The sequence below is a fragment of the Danio aesculapii genome, chromosome 19 (assembly GCF_903798145.1).
Source record: "Danio aesculapii chromosome 19, fDanAes4.1, whole genome shotgun sequence".
Classification (NCBI taxonomy): domain Eukaryota; kingdom Metazoa; phylum Chordata; class Actinopteri; order Cypriniformes; family Danionidae; genus Danio; species Danio aesculapii.
The window spans coordinates 13,185,251-13,203,102 of NC_079453.1; the positions used below are offsets into that span (position 1 = coordinate 13,185,251).

Consider the following 17,852-nt stretch of genomic DNA (forward strand, 5'->3'; position numbering starts at 1 on the left):
TCCAAAGACATGCGGTACAAGTGAATTGGGTAAGCTAAATTGTCCGTAGTGTTAATGGGTGTGTATTGATGCTTCCCAGTGATTGGTTGCAGCTGGAAGGGTATGTGCTGCATAAAACATATGCTGGATAAGTTGGTGGTTCATTCCGCTGTGACGACCCCAGATTAATAAAGGGACTACGCCGGAACGAAAATGAATGAATGAAAGATATATATATATATATATATATATATATATATATATATATATATATATATATATATATAAATAACCGCTATTAAAATTAACCCCTATTAAAATATATTAATTAATCCTTTCTTCCTGGGGAAGGTTGAATGTTCTGGACAGTTTGTTATTTGCCTGTAGGCTTCAGTTTTTAATTTAAAACAAGTTTTAACAGATTTCTAAAAAAAATTATGATAGATGATAATAAATTTGTATTTTAAAATAAGTATCTTTCCATTTTTCTTTATTCTAAATTTTCATTTTTTATAAATCTAATATTTAACTTACAGTTTAAATGCACATAAAACTCAGTGTAATGTTAAAATAATGTTTATTAACTGATAAAGAGAGCATTTAATAAAGACTTTTATTATTTATTTTAGCCATAGTGCAAATGAAAAATGTCTCATTTATCAGTATTAATAAAAGATGGAGCACAGGCTGTTTTTCTTCTGACAAATTGAAAAGAAAGTGTTTTAAATTGCACATGCTACTCTGAGGAGGTCTGGCAGGGATCATATACTTTTACATTTAGCTGTTTACTATGCAGTTAGTTTTCAGGGCATATTGTGCAGAGACTGTATCAGTCTGCTATAACGTTAGACTGTGCGTTAAAGCGGGGGAAAAACACGAGCATTAATGGCATTATCATGATGGACTCATTGGCAAATTCAGTAGCAAATTTGAGCTTATGTGACACACTTTTCGTTGAAAAAAGGCTACTTGTGTCCACCTATTTTTTTTTTTGCTGCCGCCATCCTCACCTGTGTGTGTTACACACCCTTACATGCCTTACTCTTGCACGGGAAATTCACCTGCACCGTTTTGGCGTTCACTGCTTGTATCTGAAGGCAGCTACAGCCTCTCCCATAAAAACAGGGAAACGCACAGCCAATCACAATGTTTATATGTGTTTGGGGGCGGTGCGACTCGAGGAGAGACGTGATTTAACCCTTTCTGCATGTTAAGGTTAATATTGTCAGCGCAATTTTTTTTAAGTGAATTAAGTTATTGGTAGTGACATTTTAATATTTGGCAGATATTGGTGGGGAAGTGTTCCCTCCGTCAAGCTAAATCTACGGCCCTAAATAAATGTATTGTTTGTTATTTTTTTTATCATAAATATTAAATACATTAAAATTGAATTGATATTAAATTTATATTAACTAATGGAATCTAATTGTAAAAAAATGTTTCTTCATAAGATTCCATGTCAGTCAAAAGCTAGTTTTACTTAATGCTTGCACACATTATTGCTTATCCCCAACAAAGGCTGCATTTATCTGATAGAAAATACAGTAAAAACAGGATATAATGTTACATTTCTTTGTCTGAATGACAATTGTGCTGCATATTATTTTGAGGAAACTGTGACTCGGGATCCTTTATTAAGAAAGCAAGTGTAAAAGAACAGCATTTATTTGAAAAAGCAACCTTTTGTAGCATTAAGTGACAAATATAACTGTACTTACAAAAAACCTGAAAACAAACTTTTATAAATGTTTAAGGGATGTCTATTATTGTTAAAAGGTATAATCAACTATTTGGATATGGGTCAAAGATTACAATGAGTGAGAAATATTATCACTCTGTAAATTTGATGGGTTTTTATGAACTGATTTTATTGATTCACCTCATTTATTTTCATTTCGTTTTTTTTCCCCTCTCACTCTGACTATTGTATATCGAAGGTTTTAATTGTATTTAATTATAGCCAAGTTGTGACCCCAATGCCTTAGTTGCCTCAATGGTAAGGGTTTGATTCTGTACAGAGATACTGTATTTTGCTTAAGAATCAATAAAACTGTTAACCACTAAAAGGTATAATCAAAATGTTTGTTGCAAAATAAAAATTTTGTCTTCATTTAGTTACAGGAATTTAGGTCTTGTTTAGGACTCCTTTAAAAGTCTGCAAATAAAAGCCTAAAGGAAATTTATTGGATTTATTAAGTGATTGTATCTATTCAAAAAACCTGGATTCAACTTCTTGATTCATATTGATTAGTATTAGTTTTAATTTATTTATAAAAATGTAAATATTTTCAGGCACAGAAATCTCTTAAACTCATTAAAATTGTATTAGTTTGTATTCAAAGATGAACAAACCTATTATAAGTTTGGAACAACATGAGGGTGAGTAAATAATGTGTTTGTAGGTGCATATGTCTCACCCTCATCATTGAGCGACTCCATAGACATGGTTCTGCTCCTGAAGTTGAGCGAGTCTGTGGATTGAGATAAAATCCTGCGCAGCCCCAGAGGAGAGTCATCATTCAGAGTCCTACACGCACATGTGCGCACACACACACAAAGTGCATGCACACAAACAGATGTACATGTATGCATGCCATCACATGCAAAGACACCAAAAAAAAAAAGAAAACAAAAACAACAAAATGAGAGGCAAGCATCATCACCACAAAAACAGAAAACGCTAATTTAAAATCAAATACATCAATGATAATTAATAGAAATCAAAATACAGAACATGATGACTAATTAATGACATTAAAACAAAAGTGCTTACATTAAACTAAAACAGCCACAAACACACACACACAAACAAGAAAAATAAACACAAATAATACAAATTACACAATTACAATTAAATTATTTTTATAAAATAGGGGCTTGTTCATTTGGTTATTTGTTGACAGAGCCTAAATTCAGCACTCGCTAAGCAGTAAACACATCAGCATTTGCTAGCGAATGCCATGCTACCCACCAATTTGCCAGGAACTTTGTTATTTCTTAATGCATTTTTCCATTCCAATGCACTTTTTTCCCATTGTTTAAACAGGCTTGACGGATATGTGTGTGTTTTTAAGACACCATGTCCAGATAAAAGAATTTTAACTTTTACATACAACGCTGATGATCAATGTCAGTTCTGAAGCAGTGGACCAATCAGAAGAACTTGGAGGTGGGGTAAAAATTGCAATCTTCTGTTAACAGAAGCAAGTTGGAATGGCAACTGTTTCATTTGACCAGAAGAGGCACTTTAAAAAAAAAATCATTACTGAGTGCTGCATCTGACGTTTTTAAACACAAAGATGCATTCTGTGCGAACATCCCATTTTAATGCATTACATATGGTTAATGTAAGTGCGTGGTAATTATATAAATATGCATCTCATGCACAGTACTGTGAACTATTCATGAGAACACTTGCTTATAACATGCATTTAAAAATGCAACAGTGGCAAAACTTCTTTTTAAGTTTGTAAAGACAGCTATAATGAGATTTGTTGACAGCAAAAAAATCAAATAAAACAAAATTCAAAAGATACATTTCCTCCTCTTTTACAGTAAAACAAAAGATCTACAATTTAACATCTGAACAAAAATTCCTTTTTTTAAAATTGCTTTTATTTGTTATCAAGATTACAATTATTGTTATTAAAATTTACACTTCAATAGTATTAAATATATAGTAATTCATTTATGATATTTATTCTTGATTAAATTATTAATAATTATAACCAAATTTAACTTAGTTTCCAGTTTCAAGGCTGGTAAAAAAAAATTATGGCCAATACATTTCCGACCATTAGCATGTTAGGCAAAGGCTGCATTCGAAATCACATACTACTACTCAGTAGGTACTTCTATACAGTATAAATGTGAGTAGTATGAATTCTACTCTGACATACTACATCCACCATTTTGTCATCATCACGTGACCTACCCATGTCAGTTTCATCGAAAAACTCCCATTCATGAATTCTCTCGCAGTGCATCATGGGATATCGTTGCGTCCATCTGATGCGCACTTCAAAATCCCACCGGAAGAAGTAGATCCTCCGTGTACTTCTCGCATACTGTTTTTCGAATTCTATGAATTCGGACATACTACTCTGCTTTTTAGCGTACTATATAGTGTGTAAGTATGCGATTTTGGACACAGCCAGAGTGTTAGCTTTAGCCCCTGAATTTTTTGCTATGTTTTATTACATGCTAGAGTAGATGTTATGCACATCTCCATCATCTCTGTCACTCACCCTGCAATGTTATTGGTGGAGACGCTCTTTGAAAGTAAAAGAGAAGAGCGTCCGCGACGAGACCCGAGTAGTGACTGGCGAAGACTGTCTGAAGGGTAGATGGCAGAACTCGGCCTTTCCTTTAAATGGGCTTCAGAAAGGTAGAAACAGAGAGGTCAATGTCATTTTTACACTTAGACAGACTAAATTTACACCTAGTGTTAATCTATTTCACTCCTCGAACAAGTCACATGGTCCCCTTAATAACATCTCTCCCATGCAAATGCTCACTTTTGATTGGATTGACATGAATAACTAGACAGTGGACTTCTTTCCACTCCATCCTCACCTTTATTCCTCAGCGTCACATTCTGATAGGCTGAATTATTTCTCATCAGTGCCATTTTTTGTTGCTGTTGTGACACACAGACACACACACAAAGATGACATATTTAGATTATATCTAAATCTATACACAGCAAGAAATCACACCATTTAGACACTGCCATTCATCATCATACCATGAACTAAAGTATGTCTGCATGTCAGTGTTTCATGTATTCCATGTGACACATATGTGCTCTAATATCTTACCTTTTGTTTCATTTTGACACAGTTTGGTAGTGTATCCCTGCAGCGGTTATGTATGGTGACGTTACAGGCTGAAAAACAAAAGAACACACCAGGACAAATCTTGTTATTTCACATTGTCCTCACATAGCATAATCTACACACAGTCACATTTCCACATCACAGCTAGTTCTATTTGGTCATGAAAATGCCACTAAAGCCATTCTTGACTATGTTAGACTGGTATTATTGGTTTGTTTTGGTCTAAGAGGATCTATCAGTCTGAACCAACCAGACTAACTCCCCAATCACAACAACTAGCTTAGCTTACAACTAATTTCCTAGCAAAAAAAAAGAAGAAAAAAAAACACATGAAGATCACCTACTTTCCCTTAGATTGTTGTACATTCCTTTAAATAATGAAGTAAATGTACCATACCAGTTTTTTTCCTGTCTGTCTCTCCCTCTTGAACTCTCTCCATGTCTGCGTTAAAATGCTTATTCGTAATCTTCTTTAGGGCATGCTACTAGTCGCTGTACATTTTCTCAGCTTACACTGTATTGCTTTTGTCTCTGAACCCCTATTGTTTGAGAATGGCTTTGCTTCCTGTTTTGAGGGTGTGTGGAAGGAAGAGGGACGGGGCTCTGGAGGGGATTCCCTGGCCTCACTGCCCCACCATGCTCACCTACACCACCCAAAATAACCATCCGAAGAGAAGAGCAGCGTACAGCTTTTGTAAGTAAAAGAGCATCTCAGAATTGAAAAACTGAAGCCAAACATTTTATTTCAGTAAAACCTTATTATAATTACGGTACGATACTATTAATAAGTCCAACCTATTGCTTCATAGTCAATCAAGTATCACAGCCAATCAGAAAAGAGTGTGGGCGGGCTTTCTCTGCAAGCACATTTACAAACAATAGAAACATTTATAATAGATTTATAAACTCTGCAAGAACGAATTTTAAGATAACAAATAAAAGTAACTAGTGAGGTGATTCATTCCTCCACTTATCATCTATACAAAAAAAATCTACATTTCTTCCAAATTTCTAATGCAAATATTGACTTTTAGAGAATTAATTTTTTTATTGACATTTGGTTGGTATATTAAATTATTAAATATCAGGGCTATAAATAAAATAAATATTCTTCTTTTTTGAAGTTAAAACATTTGTACAGTGCTGTCTAAAAATAACCACAAAAGGTTATAAATAATATACAAAAAAATTTGAAAATTAGAAATTTAATAAAAGGTTTATAGAATAAAAAGTAAAACTTGTTAAAATTGTGCAGCTATTATTGTGTAGACATATTGCTAGTTTTGATGAATCTGTACAGTGCACCCGGAAAGTATTCATAGCGCTTTACTTTTTCCACATTTTTTATGTTTCAGCCTTATTCCCAAATGGATTAAATTCATTTATTTCCTCAAAATTCTACGCACAATACCCCATACTGACCATGTGAAAAAAGATTTTTGGAAATTTTTAGCAACTTTACTAAAAAAATCCTGAAAAATCACATTTACATAAATATTCATGGCTTTTGCTCAGCACTTGATGCACCTTTGGCAGCAATTACAGTCTCAAGTCTTTTTAAATATGACCCCACAAGCTTGGTACACCTGTCTTTGGGAATTTTGCCCATTCCTCTTTGCAGTACCTCTCAAGCTCTATCAGGTTGGATGGGAAGCGACATTGTACAGCCATTTTCAGAGCTCTCCAGAGATGTTCAATAAGATTTAGATCTGGGCTCTGGCTGGGCCAATCAGGGACATTCATTAAGTTGTTGTAAAGCCTGTGCTCATTGGAACCTTCAGAGAAGCAGATTTTTTTCTGTAACATTCCCCTGCCTTGTGCCTCCAGATAATTGGTTTGTCTTCATGCTTGGTTTGTGCTTTGACATGTACTTTCAACTCTGGGACCTAATATAGACAGGTGTATACCTTTTCAAATCATGTCCAATCAACTGAATTTACCACAGGTGAACTCCAATTAAGCTTCTGAAACATCTCAAGAATGATCAGTGGAAACAGAATGTACCTGAGCTCAATTTAGAGCTTCATGGCAAAGGCTGTGAATCCTTATGCACATGTGACTTTTTTTAGTTTTTTAATTTTTAATAAATTTGCAACAATTTCAAAAAATCTTTTTTTCACTTTGTCATTATGGGGTGTTGTGTGTAGAATTTTGAGGAAAAAATGTATTTAATCCATTTTGGAATATGGGCCAAGTAGATCATCCAAGTGGATGCTGACACTGGTGGTGGAGTGGGAAGATCCCCCTCATGATTGTGAAGCACTTTGGGTGTATGGCCATACAAATACACATTACTTACTTAGGGCCTACTCACACTATGTACAGTTGCCTTGAACCGGGCCAAAGCACGGTTGTCCCTCCTCCTGTCTCCCCTGACGGACCGCACTCACATTAAATTCGGGCCTGGGCACGCTTTTGTCATCGATGATGAGCTGTTCAGCAAGCGCTTTCGCTCAGCACAGTGGAGATTTCACGCAGTCAAATATTTCGCCGAACAGATCAGCCACTTTTGACGCTCATAAACAATCATGCTGCAGGAATTAGGAGGTTTGCTGAAGACGCGCAGCTGTCATGCAGTGAGAGGTTTGCGTCTTTAATAAACTACAACAGTTTGCGTTCATTGAACCGTAAGAATGATTAATAAATCCATATCAAACCGTCCCTTATAGTCATGTCTCGCTTTCAGTTTCGGGCTTAGGCGCGTTTTGCACTCACACACAAGTGTACCGCACCAAAGCCCAAGTGAATCGTGCTCAGGCACACCTCTTCCAACCGGGCCAGGGCCAGCCAAGTGAACCGTGCCTGAGCCCGATTCAGAGCACTCACACTTCTCAAACGATTCGGGAAACGGGCCTGGGCACGGTTTGGATAGCATAGTGTGAGTAGGCCCTTACTTACTATAATGGCATTTGCTGTACTAATTGCTAATTGCTGTAACTTGTTTACAGATTTGTAATAACATGAGGGTAGGACAATGACAACAGAAATTAAGTAAATGTCTCTCTTTGGTTCATCTGATTTGTTCCAAATTGGGAATCAGTTTTCCTGTGGCTTTATATGTAATCGTTTATTTGGCAAAACTGACTCACAGCCTGGGAAAACATTGTCAGTGCATGTGCGAGTGTATTTCAATTTAAGTCCGGTCATTTTTTGATGACGAAAGCACAAGACCGCCCTTGGTCGGGAGGTTAGGTGACGTTTTTTTTAATAGATATTTATGATTGTGTCACTAGATCTTGGCCTTTCATCATCAAAAGCAACTACAATCTGACTACATTTGCACATGGTTGGAGAACTGTTGGGCCACGCTGTTGATTAAAGCTAATAATATTGCAAATAATGTTCAATTTCTTACACGGGCCGACAGTGTGTGATCAGAAGAAAGGTTATTGACTTGTACTCATTTGTATTTGTTTATATTTTATTAAAAAGAAACTATCACCATTCACTGCCATTATGCGAATAACCAAGCACCCTGGATTCAGCTCAAAATCTTCTATAATTTTCGACGTTGCACTTTAAAAAATGTTAATTATGATTTTTCTAAGAACTGATTAATATACATAACATCTTAAATCCTCAGACCTTATAAAAATAAAATACACACACAGTAGGTGACAGACATTTTGCATAATGAAACTCTTGCTCTTTTAATCTCCACTATCTCATATATGCAGAGATGTCTTTTGCACACATCACATCACATCAGCAGTTTTGCTTTTAAGAGGGCGTAACGGCGGGTTAAAAATACTTCTTAAAGCACAAATCAAGGGTCCTGCATTCTGCTACATTCCACTGCACTCTGTCCAGCTGTGTTTGAACGCCTCCTTAACACATGTATGTAATCGAGGTGAAACCAGCCTTTTATTGAGTGCTTCCTTATGACTGATGAGTCTGTTAGTTATTCAGTTCATTTTAAACATATGTATTTTTTGCACTTCCCTACTCACTTTTTAACTTATTCACCGACGAAACATAAAACAGAGCAGCATGTTTTTGCATATACATTTTTCTAATCCACTGTAAGATCTAGTGTGAATGTGATCTCCCACTCAGAGGTGTTCAGTTCATAAGGCCTTTGCACTATAGAGTCTGTGTGGGAGTTGAATATGTAGTTTTAGACTCGACAGTGAGAGGGAAGGAGAAAGAAGTCATTACAGAGCCCAGACCAGAGCAGTCGAGCACAGAGCTGCACATCGGTGAGCGGCTCGTACAGTCTGCTCTTGAAATCTGATCTTGATGGCAAAATAAGGAAGAAGCTGAAAACAATAACAAAAACAGAGAACAAGAAATGAGAGATGAGCCTGGCAAAACAGGAAAGGGTGTGAGTGTTAGCAAGCATTTGTATGTAAATGTGTTTAATGGAAGGGTTCAGGTTGTATTGGCAGCTTCAAAGTGGTAGTTCACCCAAAACAAAAAGTTTCTTTCTTCTGCTGAACACAGAAGACATTTTGACGAATGTGGGTAAATAATGTGGAAATGTGGGTTTCTGAACTGAAAAAATATATATAATATGACAGTCAATGTGGCCCGGTAACTGTTTGGTTACCCACTTTTTTAAAAAATTTCATAAAAGTTTCATTTTTGGGTGAGGCGTCCCATTAAATATCTGTTACTGTGAAAATCTATTGATAAAATACACAGTTTTTGGATAAGGAGACATATTGGCATATTTACATGAGACTAGATGAAAAAAACAAACAAAACACTACTAACACTGTGTGTGCAAAATTATTTAGACTAGTACCAGCACTTAGCAACCACACAGCAACATGGCAAAACATCTCTGGAAAACCTTTGCAACAAGCATAGCAATGTAACAGCAACTTGGTCACATGAAGAACATCTTAGCCAATCACAGAACAGCTTTTGCTGCATAATGATGTCCTCGCTGCAGCCTGCACTTGATGACATAATGGACCTTGTCCATTACGTAAAGGACCTTGTACCACCCACTAAGGTAACGCACATGCTACTGTGACAGTTGGGTTTAGGGTAGGGGGAGGTGTAGGCAATTGTTAACTACGTAATGGATTTTGTACCACCCACTAAGGTAACGCACATGCTACTGTGACAGTTGGGTTTAGGGTAGGGGGAGGTGTAGGTGATTGTATACTACGTAATGGATTTTGTACAGTACTACCCACTAAGGCAGGCATGGGCAAACTCGATCCTCGCAGAGTTTTGCCTGCAGAGTTTTGCTCCAACACTAATCAAACACACCTGAACACCCTAATTAGTGTCTTCAAGATCACTAGAAAGCTACAAGCAGGTGTGTTTGATTAGGGTTGGTGCAAAACTATGCAGGGACACCGGCCCTCCAGGATCGAGTTTGCCCATCCCTGCACTAAGGTAATGCCCGTGCTACTGTGGCCATGCTAATGACCTCAATTTCCGATTTGGTTTTATTGACCTTATTCTTCCATGTGGATATGCGCTCATTTTTGCGATTGTTTTAGAAATTCAGATTCAGTTGCTTACACTAAAAAAATTATGTCTGTTGAATTTAAACAAACAAATTATATTTAGTAATGTTTAATTGTATTTGTTTGTTTAAATTCAGCCCAAATAAATTGTTTACAACCACTTAACTTAAAACAATTTTGTAAATCCAAGGAATATTTTTTTCAGTGTATGGGAGAAACAACTAGGAATAATAAATGGCAGAATATACGTGTTTATGACTATACATAAAAAGTATACTAATGTATTAAGAAAATGTACATTTTCAACATCAAGGAGCATAACGTGCCATTTTCAACATCTAAAAATCAATAGAAGTGAACCAAAAGTTTCCAATGGCTCAACCCACTTGTATCTGAAGAATAAGGTCAATAGAAAACTGGGAAACACCTGGTTTCAGCAGGAGTTCTGTAAGATGTGATGAAGACCACAACGTCCATGATTCCACATTCAGTCATGGCATCATCAAAAAAAGAAATAAAAATGCATGTTTGTTTGTTGTGAATACGTACCCTATAATGTCTTAAAATTACACACTGTACCATTAAGGTAATGTCTCTATGCAAATAACAATGTGCAACTCCCTTTTTAGATTGGTTGAAAAACAAAAATTATCTTTTGTTATAATCTACAATAAGTCACAAATGCTGTCAGTACAGCTAAACTTGAACTTTATATATATATATATATATATATATATATATATATATATATATATATATATATATATATATATATATATATATATATATATAAAGAAAAGAAGACTTCAACTGTATATATGTTTATATATATATATATATATATATATATATATATATATATATATATATATAGATATACAGTTGAAGTCTTCTTTTCTTTTTTAAATATTTCCCAAATGATGTTTAAAAGTGCAAGAAACAGTATGTCTGATAATATTTTTTCTTCTGGAGAAAGTCTTATTTGTTTTATTTTGGCTAGAATAAAAGCAGTTTTTCATTTTTTAAACACCATTTTAAGGTCAAAATTATTAGCCCCTTTAAGCTAGATTTTTTTCTACAGATAGTCTACAGAACAAACCATCGTTATACAATAACTTGCCTAATTACCCTGAGCTGCATATATATATATATATATATATATATATATATATATATATATATATATATATATATAGTGAGTGAATGTGAAAAAAATGTAAAAAATGTGTTAAAATTCTTGTCTAAGTAAGAAACTATCCAGACCTCCAACTTCAAGATGTGTATGTGTGTGTGTGTATCTGTGTGTTTTATCGTAGCATGCAGCGGTAGACCAGTCGCTAAAAATATTCCACATACTCTCCACTTTACCACATAATAAGACTGCAGTATAAAATAAAAACATTAGTGCAGGGCTTTCACACATAGCTGTAATGTGTAAGAGGGATGTGGAAAGTGGCTTGTAAGTAATAAAGAGACTTATATATGAAATTTATTTTTGAGTTCAAACATTTGGAGACAATCATGGAAAGAAAGTGTGAGTTGGAATGTGGGATGAAAGCCGGAAAAATCATAGGAAGAAGTGAGGTAAGCAGCTGTTTTTACAGTGTCTGCATTGTGATTGGCAGGACCACAAACAAGCTCCTCCCAGGGGTCTGACAGGAACAGTTATTCTTGGTGTTTTGATCAACAGCGGATGTTAGCAAATATTAATCAAGAATGGTCATGCTATTATACTCTTACCCATTAGGGTCTAATCACAATTATCACTGCTCATACTCATGGTTATGGAATTTAAGAAATACTAAATGATGACTATTAAACATTAGAAAAAATAAATATGTCCAGTCAAGGCTGATTTTTACTTTTGCCATTGTGATATTCTTTAAAACGACAGGGGGCGGTCAAAAGAAACCAAAATCACGTAAAATCTGCGTAAAATCAGATGGATAAACAGAGAAGTAGGAAGTTTCTGGAACTTCGTCATATCATTAATATCATTCAAGTTTTTTAAACTAGTTATTTTTATTATTTTTAGTAATTATTTGAATAATTATAAAGATTTAATAACCATTCCAAATTTTTTTTTATTTTTTTTTATTTATATTTTAACTTTGATGCATCACTTGCTTTCGTTCATATCTCAGACCGTTTTACCTATTATTGTTTATTAAAATATTAATGACAACAGAGCATGGATTGTTCTACAAATATATATTTTTATTATTGAAAGAATAATATTTTAAAAAACGCTTACAAAAATACATTTAGGTTTTTTTTTTGTTTTTTGTTTTTAGCTCCACAATTCACACATTACTGTCTGGCTAGTTTTGTGTCCTTTACTTATATGCTAAAAAGGCAATAATGGTTCATCATTCCTGACCATTATCACCAATAAAGCCTAGAAAAACAGGCCATCAGTATATTGTAAACTGATTGGTTCAAATATTCCTTTCCAGTTATCAAAGACATACTTTGTTCCCTAATTACAGTTTTGTAACTATTAAATCGTTTAAAATTGTAATATATACATCAGTGTAAAACCTATGAATGGTGGAAAACCACCTGGGTCTCCACTTTTGCCTTGGCCTCTCTTTTTGGCTTTAACAAACTTATACCTCAAAATTTTCTAACTTTTTTACAAAAACTTGCAATTTCTATCCAGGAATTATTGGCCATCTGTTATTCCTATGATCACGCATGGATGAATCATTAAGATGTCTGTACAGGCATACCAAAATCTCTTTAAAGTGATTCATATTCAACTTAAATGAAACGCGCCGCCACGCGAACTGTTCGCTGGAGTCTCAAAAAATTTAGTGGACTCTGCCAGCCGAAAGCATGTCGCACGCACCCAAAGCGAACCTCCGCAAACACTGCGATGATGTCACATTCGCCGTGCACACTCAAGCAAACTAGCAAACGTGTCGAGTATTCAGTAAATCAGCCTTCAGACTGCGGACTTTCTAAGCATTTTGACAATGACATTGCACACTGAACAACACGTCCAATTAGAGTTAAACATCAACTTGTTTGGGAGTTGTATGCTGTTCTACTTTAAGTGCTTTAATGATATAATTATGAACAAAACTGATATGCATTCTACAAAAAACACCTCAAAAACCAAATGGCAACCTAATAAAACAAACTAAAACTACCTAAGCAACATGTAAAACCACATAAGACACATTAGCAGGTTCATTTTAATATTCAGTTTGTGATCTGATCAAAAAAACTGTAACTATATTAAAAGCAGTAACTAAATTAGCATACTATCATCTCCAAAACATTGCAATAAATAGATGCTTTGTTTCCAGTGAGAACTTGTGCATGCTTTTATCACCAGCAGGGTGGATTACTGTATTGGACTCTTTACTGGCATTCCCAAAACACAGTCGCAGCTCATCTAGAGCACTGCTGCCAGGACTCTGACCAGAACCAGAAAATCAGAGCACATCACACCTGTCCTCAGGTCTTTACACTGGCTTCCAGTTACATTCAGAATTTAGATTTTAAAGTATTACCTGTTTATAAATCACTAATTGGCCTAGGAACTCAATACATTACAGGTATGATCACTGAATACAAACCCAACAGATCACTCAGATCATTAGGATCAAATAAATTGAAAATTCCAAGAGTTTAGTCAAAGCAGGGTGAACCCGCCTTCAGCTACTACTGTACGGCCCCCTCTGCTGGAATCAGCTTCCAGAAATGATCAGATGAGCTCCAACATTAGTTACATTCAAATCAAGACTTAAAACACATCTGTTTAGCTGTGCCTTTATTAAATGAGCCCTGTGCTAGATCACGCTATTACGTCTTTCTTTTTTTCATTCCTCTAAAACCTGTTTTAACACATTTTAATCAGTTTTATCCGTTTTTTGATAGTTGTTATTCTTTGTGTTTTTATTTTCTTGTCTCTTTTATTCCTGTTTATGTAAAGCACTTTGTATTACCGTTGTGTATGAAATGTTCTATATAAATAAACTTGCCTTGCTTTCCCTAGTTGGTTACAAACTTTTTTTAACATGAAATTAGTAACTATGCACATCACAAAACTGCCCAGAACAACATTGCATACACATTGCAACATGTTTCTAGAACACTTTGGCTAAAACCAAGGGCTACTGTCTCATAAATGTTTAGCTCCAACCGGCTCCAAGACACTTGCCTAGGGGTGTGTCCGAAATCAACCTCTATAGCCTTATGCCGAGACTGCATGATTTTAGCCCAGATCTTGACTTGCCGACAAGTTTTGAGAAATCGTCGACAAATGCATGAAATCACAGGCTCCTTCACGTGAGTAAGAATCACACAGTGTGAACTATCAAAGACGTGATTTAAGAGAATCGCATATGAGTCGCTGAATCCTGTAAGATATTTGGCATGCTAAATATCTGAACTTGTCGGGTTGTTGATTCAAAATCATGGCGTGTGAAATGTGTTCTGATTGAAAATAACATCGGCGACTACCTACAGCCTATGAGAGAGCAGCATCCACTAGTATGGGTACCTGCAAGCCAGCGGGAGAAGTTAAAAGTGCTTATTTTCGGTTTATTTGGATCCCAGAAATGGAGGAAAAACTAGTGTAAATTTGGCAGGAGAACCCATGTCTGTTTGACATGTCATCTGAGCAATACCACAACCAGGTCGAAAAAGAAAAAAGTTGAGAAGAAATTGCTAATTCCCTTCAAAGCTAGGTGAGCAAAGTAAGTACATTTTCTACTCCACTAAAGGCTTCTTTCTCATTATGTAGTTAATAACAAAAGATACACTGTAAAAAATGGCCGCGATTTCAACGGTAAAAAACTGTAAAAATGCTACAGTAAAAATCCGTAATCTGGTTAACAGTATGTTTCCTTAATATATACGGTGAATAACCGTAAATTGACTTTCCCAGAATTGTCTGCATGGCACATCACTTTTTATGCTTTTTGTTGACATTACTATGGATCTTTTTAGTTGTTTTCCCATCGGTTATGTACATTAGAGATTTATGTTACATCTAATAGTGATAAACAATGTTTATTTCATGACTTTAATTTTATGCGTGTTACCATACTGGTGTTTAGTAGCTGTGTGAATGACACTGAGCACCTTCTATACCCTGATACACTTTTCTGCTTGTGGGAAAAGTTGTTGGTGAAGAGCATTAGTTCATTATGTAACTTTCTCATCACCACCTGCATATGGTTGTGTTAACATGTCTAACTGTGTAACAAAAGATGTGTAGATGTTGGTAATTCCAAATACAGACACATTACATCTATAAATTAATGAAATACGGTAGTTTACTGTAAAAATGAGAAATTACTTTTACAGTTTGTACCGTATTTTTAACGGTAAAATACTGGCAACCACAGCTGCCGTTTTTTTACCGTAAATTTTACATTTTACATTTTAAATTTTAAACTTTGTTCTTAATTGTTCTTAGCCCTTAATTATGTTTATCTATTTTGTATTATTATAATATTTTCTCTCCTGTTTCTCTTACGTTTATATTCTTTAGCAGTCAATATAATACTTTACGTCTATGGAAGAATGAGTTAATAAAGATAGAGACTGTGTAACATTATATTCGTCAAAAGACGGTTTGTGTGCATGTAACCCAATGACTGCATAAAATCCGAGAAGTGATTGTGCCCTGAAATGTTTCATTAAATTTGATGTGCTTCCCCCCTTACACGCAACTTTTGAAAAGCATCTGCTTCCCATTGCTGTGTCAGAATCCTTGCTTGTAAAATATAACCATACTTTAGAATGCTTAGTTTAAGCAAATATGATGAATGCGATCAAGATTAATAACGATAGAGAATGTGTAACATCATATTCGTCAAAAGACGGTTTGTGTGCATGTAACCCAATGACTGTATAAAATCCGAGAAGTGAGGTTTACACGATCACCAGCTTACATAAGGGCAAATATAAATGACCAAAACATCCTTTACTTATTTTACTCATCCGCATTTTATTACTTATAATGTCCAAGACATTTATATTAATATTAAATGCTACTTTTGTGCCTTTATTAGCTTTTTTCTCACCTATTTACAGGGTTAAAAAACTTAAATTATTCCATCTCCACCTGCTGGTGAAAAAGCAGCTGGCGATCTTCAATCTGCAATCTATTGCTTTTCTTGCAGTTCCCTGATGTAATGTCGAATTTTACCAGTTGAATTTCAACCACTGGATTTATGGAAACAAATCATTGAACTGAAGTAAATGAACTGAAAATTATCTTTTGAATATTATACATAGTATTTTTAAAGGGTATTGAATATTTTGTAAGTGAAACCTGGAAATTGAATATGAATTATTGAATTTACAAGTATGAAAACGTGTTTGAAATATTTTTAGTTTAAATATTCATAGCTTAAATAAACAGATATGTTAAATTTCAGGGCCTAAAAATACAAACCCTGGAGTTCAAGTCATAAAAATGTAAGAATGGAAACTTTTTTTCAGTTTGTGCTATTCAACAAACTTTTTAATTCAATACTTTTGGCATTGATTTTGTTCCATAGGATACAGCCTAGAGGTTTCTAGTGAGTCTGAAAAACTTGATTAGCTGGTTCAGGTGTGTTTAATTACGGTATAAGCTACAATCTGAGGAACCATGACTCTCCAGAAACAAGCTCAGACACCTGCTAAAATCACCCCGAACACCTTAATATCTACAAAGCAACACCCTTGAGTGTTCTCTGTCTTCTATATGTGCTATATAAGAATGTGAAGGAACGAGGTATATCTCAACTCATTTGCTCTGCCAGATCTGAGTAGAAGAAAGCTCAAAATAAACTCTACTTTAGAAATAAGCAAAACACATCCCAAAATATCTTGACCTCTTACTGAATTCATAAACTGAATAGCTTAGGCCTAAAGATGCTTAATAGACATCACTTACAACAAGTGAAGAAGGGCGCACTTCAAGTGAGTGCTCTTTAAAGAGGCCTTTCAAACATAAATAAAACACAACACCACTGTTGATGGTGGTTTAGTTAACCAACCAAACATAACAAGTCTTTGGTTGTTATAATACTATGGTCAAAATGGACAGTTACAACATTTGATTGTGTCTATGCACACATAAAACAACATATCCTGTGGGTAAGTACATACAAAGACTGTATGTATGACAACTCAGATCCTGTATCAGCCCAGGGTTGGTATCATTTGGGGTTATTTCGATACCGGTGCTAAATCCATTTTATAACTTTGTTATAGCACAAAGATCTATTATCGTCATTGCGTCACCATGCTGTCCACTTTTCCTCCAGAGTTTTCTGTACTTTCGGGTGTTTCATATTTTATTTTTTGACTTTAACTGCAGTTCGGCAGTTTCACTTTCATTCAGGAAAATTACATTCATGCCCCATGACAAACTGAGGTATTTGATGTAAGTATTAAGTAAGGACTGGTAAAAGAGTGTTGTTTTAATGGAGTTTGATACTGCACGCCGAATAGAAAGAAAAAACCTCCGCATTTCATGATGCTGGTGTCTGTGGTCCTTTAAGGTAATCAAAAATCACTGTTTACATGGTAGACTATATTGTCTTAATCATATTAAAATCGAAATATTGGTGTCCTTGTAAATGCACTCAGTGAAAGT

At 35.0% G+C, this 17,852-nt stretch overlaps 1 protein-coding gene across 3 annotated transcripts in view; it reads right to left on the reverse strand.

Annotated features, from left to right (window-relative positions):
• arhgef1a (Rho guanine nucleotide exchange factor (GEF) 1a) overlaps nucleotides 1-17,852 on the reverse strand; it is a 132,455-nt gene that overhangs the window by 37,521 nt on the left and 77,082 nt on the right. For all 3 annotated transcript variants that reach the window (XM_056479338.1, XM_056479339.1, XM_056479340.1), the window contains 4 exons: nucleotides 4,800-4,867; nucleotides 4,555-4,618; nucleotides 4,227-4,356; nucleotides 2,397-2,506 (listed from right to left, as the gene is read on the reverse strand). In XM_056479338.1, coding sequence (XP_056335313.1) covers nucleotides 2,397-2,506; nucleotides 4,227-4,356; nucleotides 4,555-4,618; nucleotides 4,800-4,867 — 372 coding nt within the window. The remainder of the gene's footprint in view (nucleotides 1-2,396; nucleotides 2,507-4,226; nucleotides 4,357-4,554; nucleotides 4,619-4,799; nucleotides 4,868-17,852) is intronic.